This window comes from Hippopotamus amphibius, chromosome 3 (genome assembly GCF_030028045.1).
Source record: "Hippopotamus amphibius kiboko isolate mHipAmp2 chromosome 3, mHipAmp2.hap2, whole genome shotgun sequence".
In the NCBI taxonomy this organism is placed as follows: Eukaryota; Metazoa; Chordata; class Mammalia; order Artiodactyla; family Hippopotamidae; genus Hippopotamus; species Hippopotamus amphibius.
In genome coordinates, this window is record NC_080188.1 from 171,449,860 (window position 1) to 171,462,192 (window position 12,333).

The 12,333-nt window shown below is 33.4% G+C and overlaps 1 protein-coding gene across 5 annotated transcripts in view; it reads right to left on the minus strand.

Annotated features, from left to right (window-relative positions):
* The window catches only part of RALGPS2 (Ral GEF with PH domain and SH3 binding motif 2), a 157,525-nt gene that overhangs the window by 82,520 nt on the left and 62,672 nt on the right, over nucleotides 1–12,333 (minus strand). For all 5 annotated transcript variants that reach the window (XM_057728961.1, XM_057728960.1, XM_057728963.1 and 2 more), the window contains 2 exons: nucleotides 9,903–9,986; nucleotides 2,618–2,707 (listed from right to left, as the gene is read on the minus strand). In XM_057728961.1, the coding sequence (XP_057584944.1) occupies nucleotides 2,618–2,707; nucleotides 9,903–9,986 (174 nt within the window). The remainder of the gene's footprint in view (nucleotides 1–2,617; nucleotides 2,708–9,902; nucleotides 9,987–12,333) is intronic.

Sequence of the window (12,333 nt, forward strand, 5' to 3'; positions counted from 1 at the left end):
GAACACCATAATTCAAAAAGAAACATGTACCATAATGTTCATTGCAGCACTGTTTTACAATAGCCAGGTCATGGAAGCAACCTAAATGTCCATCAACAGACGAATGGATAAAGAAGATGTAGTACATATATATATATATATATACAATGGAATGTTACTTAGCCATAAAAAAGGAACGGGTCATTTGTAGAGATGTGGATGGACCTAGAGACTGTCATACTGAGTGAAGTGAGTCAGAAAGAGAAAAACGAATATCGTATATTAATGCATATATGTAGAATCTAGAAAAACGGTACAGATCAACCGGTTTACAAGGCAGAAATAGAGACACAGATGTAGAGAACAAACATATGGCCACCAAGAGGGGAAAGCAGGGGGAGGGGGGGGTTTGGGATGGGATGAATTGGGAGATTGGGATTGTCATATATACATTAATATGCATAAAATAGATGACTAATAAGAAAACAAAAACAAACACAACTGTAAGTGTGGAACAGTATTTTTCAAGAACAAGGGTGACATAAAGATGCTTCCAGACAAAATAAAATATAGCTTTTAAAAAAAGATTTTAAAAATGGTGCCAAAATGCTTACTCACATGGAAAAATATGAACTGGAATCTATAATTCATACATGTTATATCTAAAATTTCAGATGAATTAAATACCAAAATCAAAGCTATAGAACTTTTCAAGAATAATGTAAGAAAAAATCTTTGATATCAAAGAATATCAAAGATTTTCTCAGAGGTTAGAGTAAGATATTTTAAATGAGATCTTCTTAAATAAGAAAATAAAAGTTAAGGATTAATACATTAAAGTTAAGAGCATCTACATCAAAAGATAATATGAAAAGAGTTGTAAGACAAGTCACAAATAGGAAAATGTATGCAAAGAATATAGCAAAGATCTTTAGTATCTGGAATTATATTTTTAAAACTGGTATAAAAATCAAAGACCAATACTATAATAGAAAATTGTTCAAAGGTCTTGAACAGACATTTCAGGAGAGAAAACCTAAATAGCCAATACACAAAAATGTTCTTTCTCATCAGATTCAATGAAAGCTATTGGTCTAATTGGTCTTTTCTCTCTCTGTTTCTAGGGTTTTAACCTGCAATTGAGCACCAAAAGACTCATACAAGAATGCTTTATAAGCAGTGGTATTTATAACAGCAAAAATCTAAAAACTCCTGTGCGAGTTTCTGGGCTGTCTGCCCTACAGATTTCATATTTGCCAGTTTCCCCCCACCCAATCACACGAGATAATTTCTTAAATCTTTTTATACATTATGTACATATACATATGTATATGCATATTTTTTTTCTGTCTCTACAGAACCTTAACTGAAACAACCTACTAAAAGAAAAGAAAGACTTGCCAGTTTTATAACAAGCTAAAAACAGAATGCGAGTCAGACTAGAGGGATTTAAGAGTCAGTAATGAGGCCAAAAAAATTATGAATTTAGGGCTTGCGATGAAAGTAAGCACTATCAAAAATAACTCAAAGTCTAAGAATCTGAACTGGATTATTTGATGAGGATACTGGCAGGTTTGATGGACAAAATTTGGTGGTTTTGAGAGGAACATACAACAAATACATAAAAAAAACTAACAAAAATACCAGAAAATCATAATGCAAATTCAGGATCTATGGAGAAAAATCATGGACTTCTATTAGCTAAAATCCAATATTTATCTAACATACCACAAAGGATGTTTAAAAATTTTATGACACTTCCACAAAATGTCAGATTTTCAGAAGGCTAGCTCCGCCACCTAGTGCCACAGAATGTTAGAATACAATTGCTCCCAGGCGTGCAAGGAAAATATGGAAGAGTTATGACTTACAATAATTACAATTTTACAATAATTGCAATAATTTACAATTGTAAAAATGATACCCTCATTTTATTCCATCTTCCTTCATTCACAGGTGAGATAAGTTATGCATTTATTATAAGAATAATGAAGGATGTGGCAAAATTTTACCTCTTTAACATAAATTTGGAGTTGTTACAAATTTTAAAAAAATCTTGGTATCCTCTTATGCAATGTCCTATTCCATCCTCCTCTCTAAATTTTGACTATCCTTGAAATTCACGTTCTATGTCTTGTGCTGCATCTATTATCTATGCTACTCAATTAATGTATTTATACTTTTTAAAAATTTTTTTACTAAAAAAATTTTTTTATATACTATTTTTTTTAAAAATAAAGTCTTATCACTCTCCATATGGTTGGCAGAGTAATCTATTTCAAAGGCAAATAACTGATAAAGTATTTTCCTACTTAATCCTATAAGACTTTTTCAATCACCTGCAGAATATTAAATATTATAAATATTAAACTTTATCATAATCTGACCCCTGCCCAGTCAAATATCATATAATTCAGCTTCTCTGAGAGAGGGAGGAAAAGTATAAAAGAAAGGGGAGGAGGATAGCAGGAATAAAAGAAAAGGCAAACGAAACAGGCATTCAATTTAAAAAATGGACTTATCAGTAGGCCTTATTTTCCAATGTCAATAAATAGTGAAAATAGTGTCACAGGCAAATATTTACTTATAAGTATTGCTAAATGATTGAACTCAACATAAAAACACAAGTTTGTCTTACCTTAGCAGTTTTAATATAGTGGCTCAAAACTTCGGCTCTAATTTTTAATGTTTGAGCGTGAAGAATCTCTCTAACAACCCAAAAGCTTACCTGCAAATAAAAATTAAAAATAGTTGAATGGCAAGATTCTTTCCTTACTAGGATCAAATTAATGACAAGAGCTACTTGAGGAACTACTGATAGCTGTTTAAAAACAATACTTTCTCATTCTCTTGACTCACCACCAGGACATAACCAATCTTCAAATGCTGCATATATAGACACACACACAAATATGTATATATGTGTGTACACACACATAAAAACATCACTACAATTTTTAATTTGTAAAAGCTAATATAAATTTTGAAGGAAAAGAGAATGCAATAAACTAGAGTGATGCAACATGAACACTACACAAGTGTTTTTTGCTTATTTTGAAACACTGGCAGAATTAGATAAGCTCTAAGATCAGACATTGTAAAACATGCTACTTATAGTATGTTTTTCTGTGGCTGTGTAATCCCATGCTGCCATTTATTCACACTGAGTAGAATCATAAGTGTAAAGAACCTCAAGTATGGTTTTCCTGGTATGAATAAAATGAAATATAAAATATCAAAGAAAAATATGTCATTCTAAAATTAAGACTGTATTTTTAAAAATTAGGTAATGCTTTCTAATTCAATGAAACAATATTCAAGATTTCTTCCAAAAAACATGAAAAATCATTCATCAGAAAGCAGACTAGATCTTTAACATTACTAACATGCTCTATTCTGGTGAAAATAGTGTGCTTATCACATGATATAAAGTAATATGTATGTAACATTTTAATTTATGTGCTATGAAAGCAAAATCAAAGCACTATCAGTTGGTTCAAAATTATACAAATTTAAAATTAGGATGTAGTTAGAAATCTTAGTGCAAAGGATAAAGCCATTTCCTCATATTTTGTCACCTTTTCTTGGTGAGAAATATTTCAGATTTTACTTGCAACTTTCATCTATAAACAAACTGTCAAAATTTATATTTTACAAGTGTATATATAAATGTAAAATGTATATATTTTACAAAGCCATCTTTACATTTGTTACTATATTTGAGGTACTAATGGCAATAATTATCCCTGATTCTAAGAGTTTACTTCTAAAATATATCCAAAGTTATGCTTTAGATATCTTAACAACCTTAGCAAATATTAATTATGATTCAATCTAAACTGCATGATCATTGACTTAATTAAATTTAATGTCAAATTTTAAGACAAATACTATGGGTAATTTAAAAACATGGCCACAAATTCTCTGTCACTCCTCACATTGAAAGTTGGGGGTATGTCACCTCTCATTAAACCTAGATAAGCTCATGACTGCTTCAGGGAATAGAAAATTAACAAAATTGGGACTTCCCTGGTGGCACAGTGGTTAAGAACCTATCTGCCAATGCAGGGAACACAGGTTTTAATCCCTGATCCGGGAAGATCCCACATGTGGCAGAGCAGCTACGACTGTGTGCCACAACTATTGAAGCCCACCTGCCTAGAGCCCGTGCTCTGCAAAAAGAGAAGCCACTGCAATGAGAAGCCCACGCACCGCAATGAAGAGTAGCCCCCGCTCTCCACAACTAGAGAAAGCCCACGCAGCAACAAAGACCCAATGCATCCAATAAACAAATAAATTTATAAAATAAAAATTAAAAAAAAATTAACAAAACTGATCCTGACTTCCAGGAACAAGTCATAAAAGAACATGCAGCCCCTGCCTTGATTGCTGGAACATTCTCTCTGGGATTCCTAAACTACCATGTAAGAAGTCCAACTACCCTGAGACCAACCATGGCAGAAAGGCTAAGTGTAGGTGCTCCCCAGTTGACAGTCCCAGCTAAAGCCAACTACACCTGAGTATACTGCCCCAGAATGATCAACAGTGAGGCGTAGTTTAATTAACTTACTAGACTTAAAAGAAAAAAATCTTTAGGCCAAGACAAAAAGAAAAAGTGATTTTTAGGGAAAGTAAAATTTAATTATCATCAGACTTTTCAATAGCAACACTTTGCCAGAAATAAATGGAGTACTATATCAAATATTATCAAGGAAAAAAAACTCCATACAAAGGACAGGCAAACTTGTCAACGTGTAAGAATTCAAGAATTCTTATTCCTATGAACTCTTCCTGAATAATTACCTGGAGAACAAGCTTTAAGACAATCAAACAACTTGAGAAACATCAACATAAGGATGCGAGTCAGCATTAAATATACACTTATTCACAGAAATACGAGTAATGAGGGTTAAAAGGAGAGCACGTTCTATAATGCCTATATGCCCAGATAATATATATAATTATAAAAAACAGAACATCTGCAAAACATATACTTACCTGTTTATAGGAGTATTACTGGTATTAGTATTGTTATTCTGAGACCATTATTTGCTATGTAGCCTAAAGCAAATGAGTCACTTACAGGATACTGTATCATGCCCTGTGTTCCTTGAAAACCAGGTTGTGGGTATGGGAGAAAGGATATCCAGATATAATATGGAAGAGGTGAAGTAAAACTCTGGTCATGAATTTGAAGTATCAGTATGAAGTCATCAGATATTTTATCTTTAAATAATTTCATGTGTATAGAAGTGCGTATATGATATATAGATATCCATCTATATACATCTGCTGAAAAGGCCTAGAAATTATGGTCACCCTAATAGCAATGAGCATTTCTAGCATCCAGGTCCATTTCCCACTATAAGAAACCAAGGTTTACTAAAGAAATGTTGATTCCAGGCAGAGTGCAGATAATTGACAAAATGAACACGCAACATCTTTGCATACAAATAGAAAAGAAACTGTTACAAGATTACCAGGGTCATGAAAAAGGACATAAAAGCCAACCTGAAGAGACGTCCACTGGCCAAGATGGGACAATATGAGTTTCAATAAGGATAATAATTGCAATGAGTTGAAAAACATCATATATGTTTACATTTATGAGTTTAAAATAAAATTAAACTACTTGGTCATTGTTGAAGGATGACAGAATACCAATTCAGTACCTTCAAAACTGCTAAATAAAGAGAAAAAAATCAAATATTTATCCTTTGCCTATAGGAAATGCACCTCTGGGTATGCAAATACTAGGTGAGGGAAAAAATGTCTCTTTATAAATGCATTCCCACTAATAAATAAAAAAGAATGAAACGAGAATTCACCTTTTAACAACCTCAAATAATGGATCTAGACAACTGCTAACGTCACAAAAACGATCTGTTGAAAAAACCCAACACAACCTAGACTCCTGCCAAAGGCACTGAACCCAACTGAACCTCTGGAACCAGCAGCTGATTTCCAGAAAACATAGAACATATTAAACTGCACTGAATGCAGTCTAGATGGTGGCAGACTCCAGAGGTTCCTCCACAGGTAAAGAGTAAGGAAAAGAACAAAGGGAGAAATTGTAAATTAAAAAGTCATAAACATTTAGCAAATTAAAAAAACCGGCAAAGCTAAACCAGGTATCACATTTATGTGATAAAACTACAAAACACAAGACAGTGAATATTATAAAAGTCAAGACAGTGGTTATTGTTGGAGGAAGAAAGGGTGTGGACTGAGATGAGACACATGGAGGGGTTTCTAGGGTAGTTAGTAAAACTTTCATTAAACCATGAATTTGTTTTCTGGGTTGTTTTTTTTTTTTCGGTCTCCATGTTTTATTTTACAATAAGTAGTTTAAAGTAAGAAATAATAGAATACTACAAATGACCAGAGAGATCTGAAAATGACAGAACCTCTGAAAATGAAAAAAAAAAAAAATGTGAAATTAAAATTAGGAAGAACTTGAATGAAAAGGTCCATGAAGAGAGTGATCTCTCTTTTTCTTATTCACTAATATATCCCAAACATCAAGATCAATGCCCAGGACATAGTAAGAGCTTAATAAATATTTAACTGAATGAAAATGAAAGCTGAAGTCATTTTATACAAATTAGATTGCAAAGTTTGATGATACCAAGTGTTGATAAAGATATGCAGTAATGAAAGCTCACTGCAAATTGGTACAATCATTTTGAAAAAAAATTAGACACTGTCTTGTGCAGTTAAACATGGATATACTCTTTATGACACAAACTTTACACCTACGCACATATTTTTTAAACAAATCACAGCGTTTTTCACCCATTTTATGATGGATGTAAGTCTAAGCAGCAATGTTTTTCAACTGCTTTTTTTTTTTTTAGCAGAAAAAGATCAAAGTACATATTATCTAATACAAGTAAATATTATTTCAGAAAACTTTAATTTCTGTATTGAGTTGCAATGTAAAATATTTTATCTTATTGTGGGTCACAGTCAAAAAATTTTGAAAGCCCCTGCCTAGAGAAAACTACTGCACATGGGCACCAAAAAGATTCCTAGAATATTCACAGCAACATTCTTCCTAACAGCTAAAAATCAGGAGACGCATCCCATGTCCATCCTCAAAAGAATAACAAATTCTTTCTGATACATTCAAGCAATGAAATGCTAGAAGACAGCACTGAAAATCAATAAACAAGAACTACATACATCACCAAGGATACAGCAGAGAAACACATAAAAAAAGTCAACCACAGAAGACTACCTATAGTCTGATGATATATTTTTCGAAGATGAAAAACAAGCAAGATTATACAACATGCTGTTTAGGGATACAAATATTCCTGGTAAATCTATACATGTGGGAATTATAAGAAGAGTTAAAAAAAAATTTAAATCAAGTTTAAAAAAAATACAAAAGGAAGAAGAAAAATAATTTTCAGATAATGGTTACCCCTGAAGTGAGGATAGAGCAAAGAATATGTAAAATTCTTCAACAGTTTTGGTAATATTCTATTTCTCAGTTTAGGTGGTGAATTCACAGTTATTTATTAGAATACTTCCTAATACATATTAGATTAACCATATGAACTTGCCAGGTCTGTAGGCTACAAGTGGTCAAATATTGGCAATTTCATAAGATTCAAACAGACATTTAACACATTCTTAGAAATGTATCAAATATTTCATTAAAAAGTAAATCCTAGAAAAATTTTATTCATAGGCTATTTTTAACTGTAGTTGCTTTATTCGGGGTTTAATAATCATATAGAAGCGTTATGAAAACCTTTTATTTGCAGCCAAACGTATGTTAAGCTTTAAAGATAGTTTCTTAACTTTTTATCATGGAAATCCTTAAATGTATACTGAACTAAACAGATGATAATAATGAAGTCCCCAGTACACATCAATCAGCTTCAACAACCAAGTTTCGGCCAAGCTTTCACACCTCCACCCTCACCCTACCCTCAAGTGCCCCATTAATACTGTGAAGCAACTCATGGACAATATATAATTACATCTATAAATATTTTCAAGAGGGAGTCTTTTTATAAATAACTAAAATCATTATAATTCCTAAAAACATTAATTTCCAATTACTAGTCAAATTCCAATTATCTAAAGGTAACATTTAAAAGAAACTTAGACAACGCTTCCCCCAATTAAAAAAATCAGGAAGCCATTGGCCAGAAGGTATGAATACAAGTTATCGGAGAAATAGCCAAAATAGAGTGATTATTAAAATTATGATAGAGTCAAGTCACAGGAGATTACACAGATACATAAAATGTTTTCAAAGTGATTTTATGATAAAGTAAAATCATGTTATGGTATATTAAGACAATAGGACTGTAAATACATGTATAGCATGATTTCTATTAGAGTAACAAAAAAATAAAGAACGGAAGAATATATACTAAAAATGTTAACAACAGTCACCTCTGGGTGATTTCTACCTTCCCATCTGTTTACACATTTCAACATTTTTTCAGTTTCCCTGCAGTGTATGTTACTGTTTTGATACTCAATAAAAAAGCATAGTTTCAAAAGGATGGGGGAGAGTTCCATTTTTGGTAATGTGGAAAAGCAGGTATCTTTGGAAATGCTCATCTGATTATAATTACAAATTATAAAAACAACTATTTAGAAGCACAAGAGAGGAACCAAAAGAAGGCAGAAACTGGAGAACAGATCTTTGAAAGTAAGATGTACTGGGTAAGATTTGCACTTATAAAGTCTATTGTCTGACTACATTCACCAGTTACAATGTGGAGCACCAAAAACTCAAGCAGAAGGCCACAGTCTTAATGGCTTCAAAAGTCAGAGGACAATTGGCTAGAAAGTGAGCGGGGAAATTCTGGAAAGGTGAGAAAAATCCTCCAAATCTATATAAAAACTCCATCCAAATCTCTGGCTGACCTTACAACTGTGCACGTGCAGGGGAAACTCTAAGCAGCCCAAATGAGGACAAAATCTGGAAAGAAGTGATCTATTCTCCAAAGAGAGACAGAATTTAGAATTTGAGTCCAGCCAAGTTAACTGTCTGCTAAAATAAAAATCAATACTCTTCAAAAGAAGAGTCATAACATAAGGCCTCACATCTCTACCCTCCCCTGTCTGTTCCTATCTAAGGGATCTTCAACAGGCTACAATTTTGGTGAAAAAGTAGACTAAAACAATTCCCTTATTGACAGAGAGAGACAACACAGAAGGAGAAAAGCCTTTCATAAGAATTTGTAACCTGCCCTTAATTAGATTTGGAGTTTAAACTTTCACTACAGAGAAGTACAGATGTTTCTGACCAAAATATATAACATAAAAAATAGTCCTAGTTCTGTAACAGCCCTTGGTACCGGCAAAAGCAAACAAAATGCCTCTTAGAAGGTATATACCCTCAATCTACACAGCAGCAAAATTCCTACAGCTAAAGCTTAAATGAACGTGAGCTCTCAATTCAAAACTACAAAATGCATAAGAAAACAAACCATTTTGAGTAAGGATCAGCAGATACAGAGAATTAGTACTCCAAGGACTTTGGATAATAACAGAAATTATAAAATAAAAAGTTGAAAATGATTTAAGAAATTTAAAAAGTACGAAAAAAGTGACACTAGTGTAAAAGCACACAGATATGAAGCAGACTTGACATATCTGAAGAGAATTAGTAACCTGAAATACAGATCTGAGGAAATCATGCAGAATGGAGCACAAAGGGATAGATGAAATATGAAAGGTTAAGATACAAGTAGGGAAGAATGTCAAGTTCCAGTAAATTTCCAATACTGATTACAGAAGGAAAAACACTGAGACCACGCAGAGAGACATTTGAAGATATTGGCTGAAAATGCTCTAGAACTGATGTAAAACAAACTATTTCTTAATGAAAAATTATATAGTGAGGAACTGAATTTCAGAAACTAAGTTTCAAAAATTTGTAAGCAACTCACATGATTAAATCTTCTTGTGAAGGCAACTGCATTTGGTGCAGAACTGTATTTTTCTTTTTTATTCCATCCACAACTTGAAAGCTCCTGAAAAATTAAGTTGAAAACTAAATTTATTTATGGAATAGCCCAGTTCTCTTGTTGCATTAATGGTTTCAAAGCATTAAAGACAGTTGTGTACATTCCCAGAACTATTTTATTTAATATGAACACATTTAATAGTATAACCATTCAGTTAAAACACAAAAGCAAATTTTATTAGAATATAAGTGGGCAAAATTACCTGTCTATGTGAATACAGATAATTAGACTTAGATTCCATATGCAGAATGATGGGCTCTTCTTTGAAAAGATTTGAATCCCAAGAGGAAAGATCTATCTACAAATAATGAAACCTGAGCATCCCACAACATATAGTGAAGTGTACTAGTTGTCAAGCCCCAATCATTCATTCAGAGCTTCCAATCAGCTTCCTAATACCTTAATCTTTCAGCTGACAGCCAATGATACCAGGTATTTGAAGAAATCTCTAATAAAGGGGTGTTTGATCCCCGACAGGGTCTGTCAATAGAATTCAAAGGGCACAAGAATTTGGACGTAAAAAGAAAAAAAAATCAAATTTTTGTTTTACACAAACCTCTAACTGAAATGATATTCCTTTTCATTTTTATTATTTTAAGCACTTTTACTGAGATACAGTTAACAGACAATAAACTGCACATATTTAAAGTGTACAATTTGGTATCCCAATCTCCCAATTCACTTCCCCCCAACCCTCCCTGCTTTCCCCACTTGGTGTCCATATGTTTGTTCTCGACATCTGTGTTTCTTTTTCTGCCTTGCAAACCGGTTGATTTGTAGCATTTTTCTTTAGTCCGCATATATGTATTAATATATGATATTTGTTTTTCTCTTTCTGACTCACTTCACTCTGCATGACAGTCTCTAGGTCCATCCATGTCTCTACAAATGTCCCAGTTTCATTGCTTTTTACAGCTGAGTAATATTCCATTGGATATATGTACCACATCTCTTTTATCCATTCATCTGTTGATGGACATTAGGTTGCTTCCATGTCCTGGCTATTGTAAATAGTGCTGCAATGAACATTGGCATGCATGTGTCTTTTTGAATGATGGTGTTCTCTGGGTATATGCCCAGTAGTGGGATTGCTGGGTCATATGGTAACTCTATTTTTAGTTTTGCAAGGAACCTCCATACTGTTCTCCATAGTGGCTGTATCAATTTATATTCCCACCAACAGTGCAAGAGCGTTCCTTTTTCTCCACACCCTCTCTAGCATTCACTGTTTGTAGATTTTCTGACGATGCCCGTTCTAACTGGTGTGAGGTGATACCTCATTGTCGTTTTGATTTGCATTTCTCTAATAATTAGTGACGTTGAGCAGCTTTTCATGTGCCTCTTGGCCATCCGTATGTCTTCTTTGGAGAAATGCCTGTTTAGGTCTTCTGCCCGCTTTCTGATTGGATTGTTTGTTTTTTTGATATTGAGCTGGATGAATTGTTTATATATTCCAGAGATTAATCCTTTGTCTGTTGATTCATTTGCAAATATCTTCTCCCATTTTGAGGGGCTGTCTTTTCGTCTTCCTTATAGTTTCCTTTGCTGTGCAGAAGCTTTGAAGTTTTATTAGGTCCCACTTATTTATTTATTTTTTTATTTCCATTACTCTAGGGGGTGGACCAAAACAGATCTTGTTATTCACGTCGAGGAGTGTTCTTCCTATGTCTTCCTCTAGGAGTTTTATAGTGTCTGGCCTTACATTTAGGTCTTTAATCCATTTTGAGTTTATTTTTGTGTATGGTATTAGGAAGTGTTCTAATTTCATTCTTTTACATGTAGCTGGCCAGTTTTCCCAGCACCACTTATTGAAGAGGCTGCCTTTTCTCCACTGTATATCCTTGCCTCCTTTGTCCATAGATTAGCTGACCATAGTTTATCTCTGGGCTTTCTATTCTGTTCCATTGATCTGTTTTTCTGTTTTTGTGCCAGTACCATACTGTCTTGATCACTGTAGCCTTGTAGTATAGCCTGAAGTCAGGAAGCCTGATTCCACCAACTCTGTCTTTCCTTCTCAAGACTGCTTTGGCTATTTGGGGTCTTTTGCGTTTCCATACAAATCATAAGATTTCTTGTTCTAGTTCTGTGAAAAATGCCATTGGTAATTTGACAGGGATTGCACTGAATCTGTAAATTGCTTTGTGTAGTATAGTCATTTTCACAATGTTGATTCTTCTAATCCAAGAACATGGTATGTCCCTCCATCTGTTTGTGTCTTCTTTGATTTCTTTCATCAATGTCTTATAGTTTCCTGAGTACAGGTTTTTTACTTCCTTGGTGAGGTTCATTCCTAGGTATTTTATTCTTTTTGTTGCAATGGTGAATGGGATTGTTTCCTTAATTTCTCTTTCTT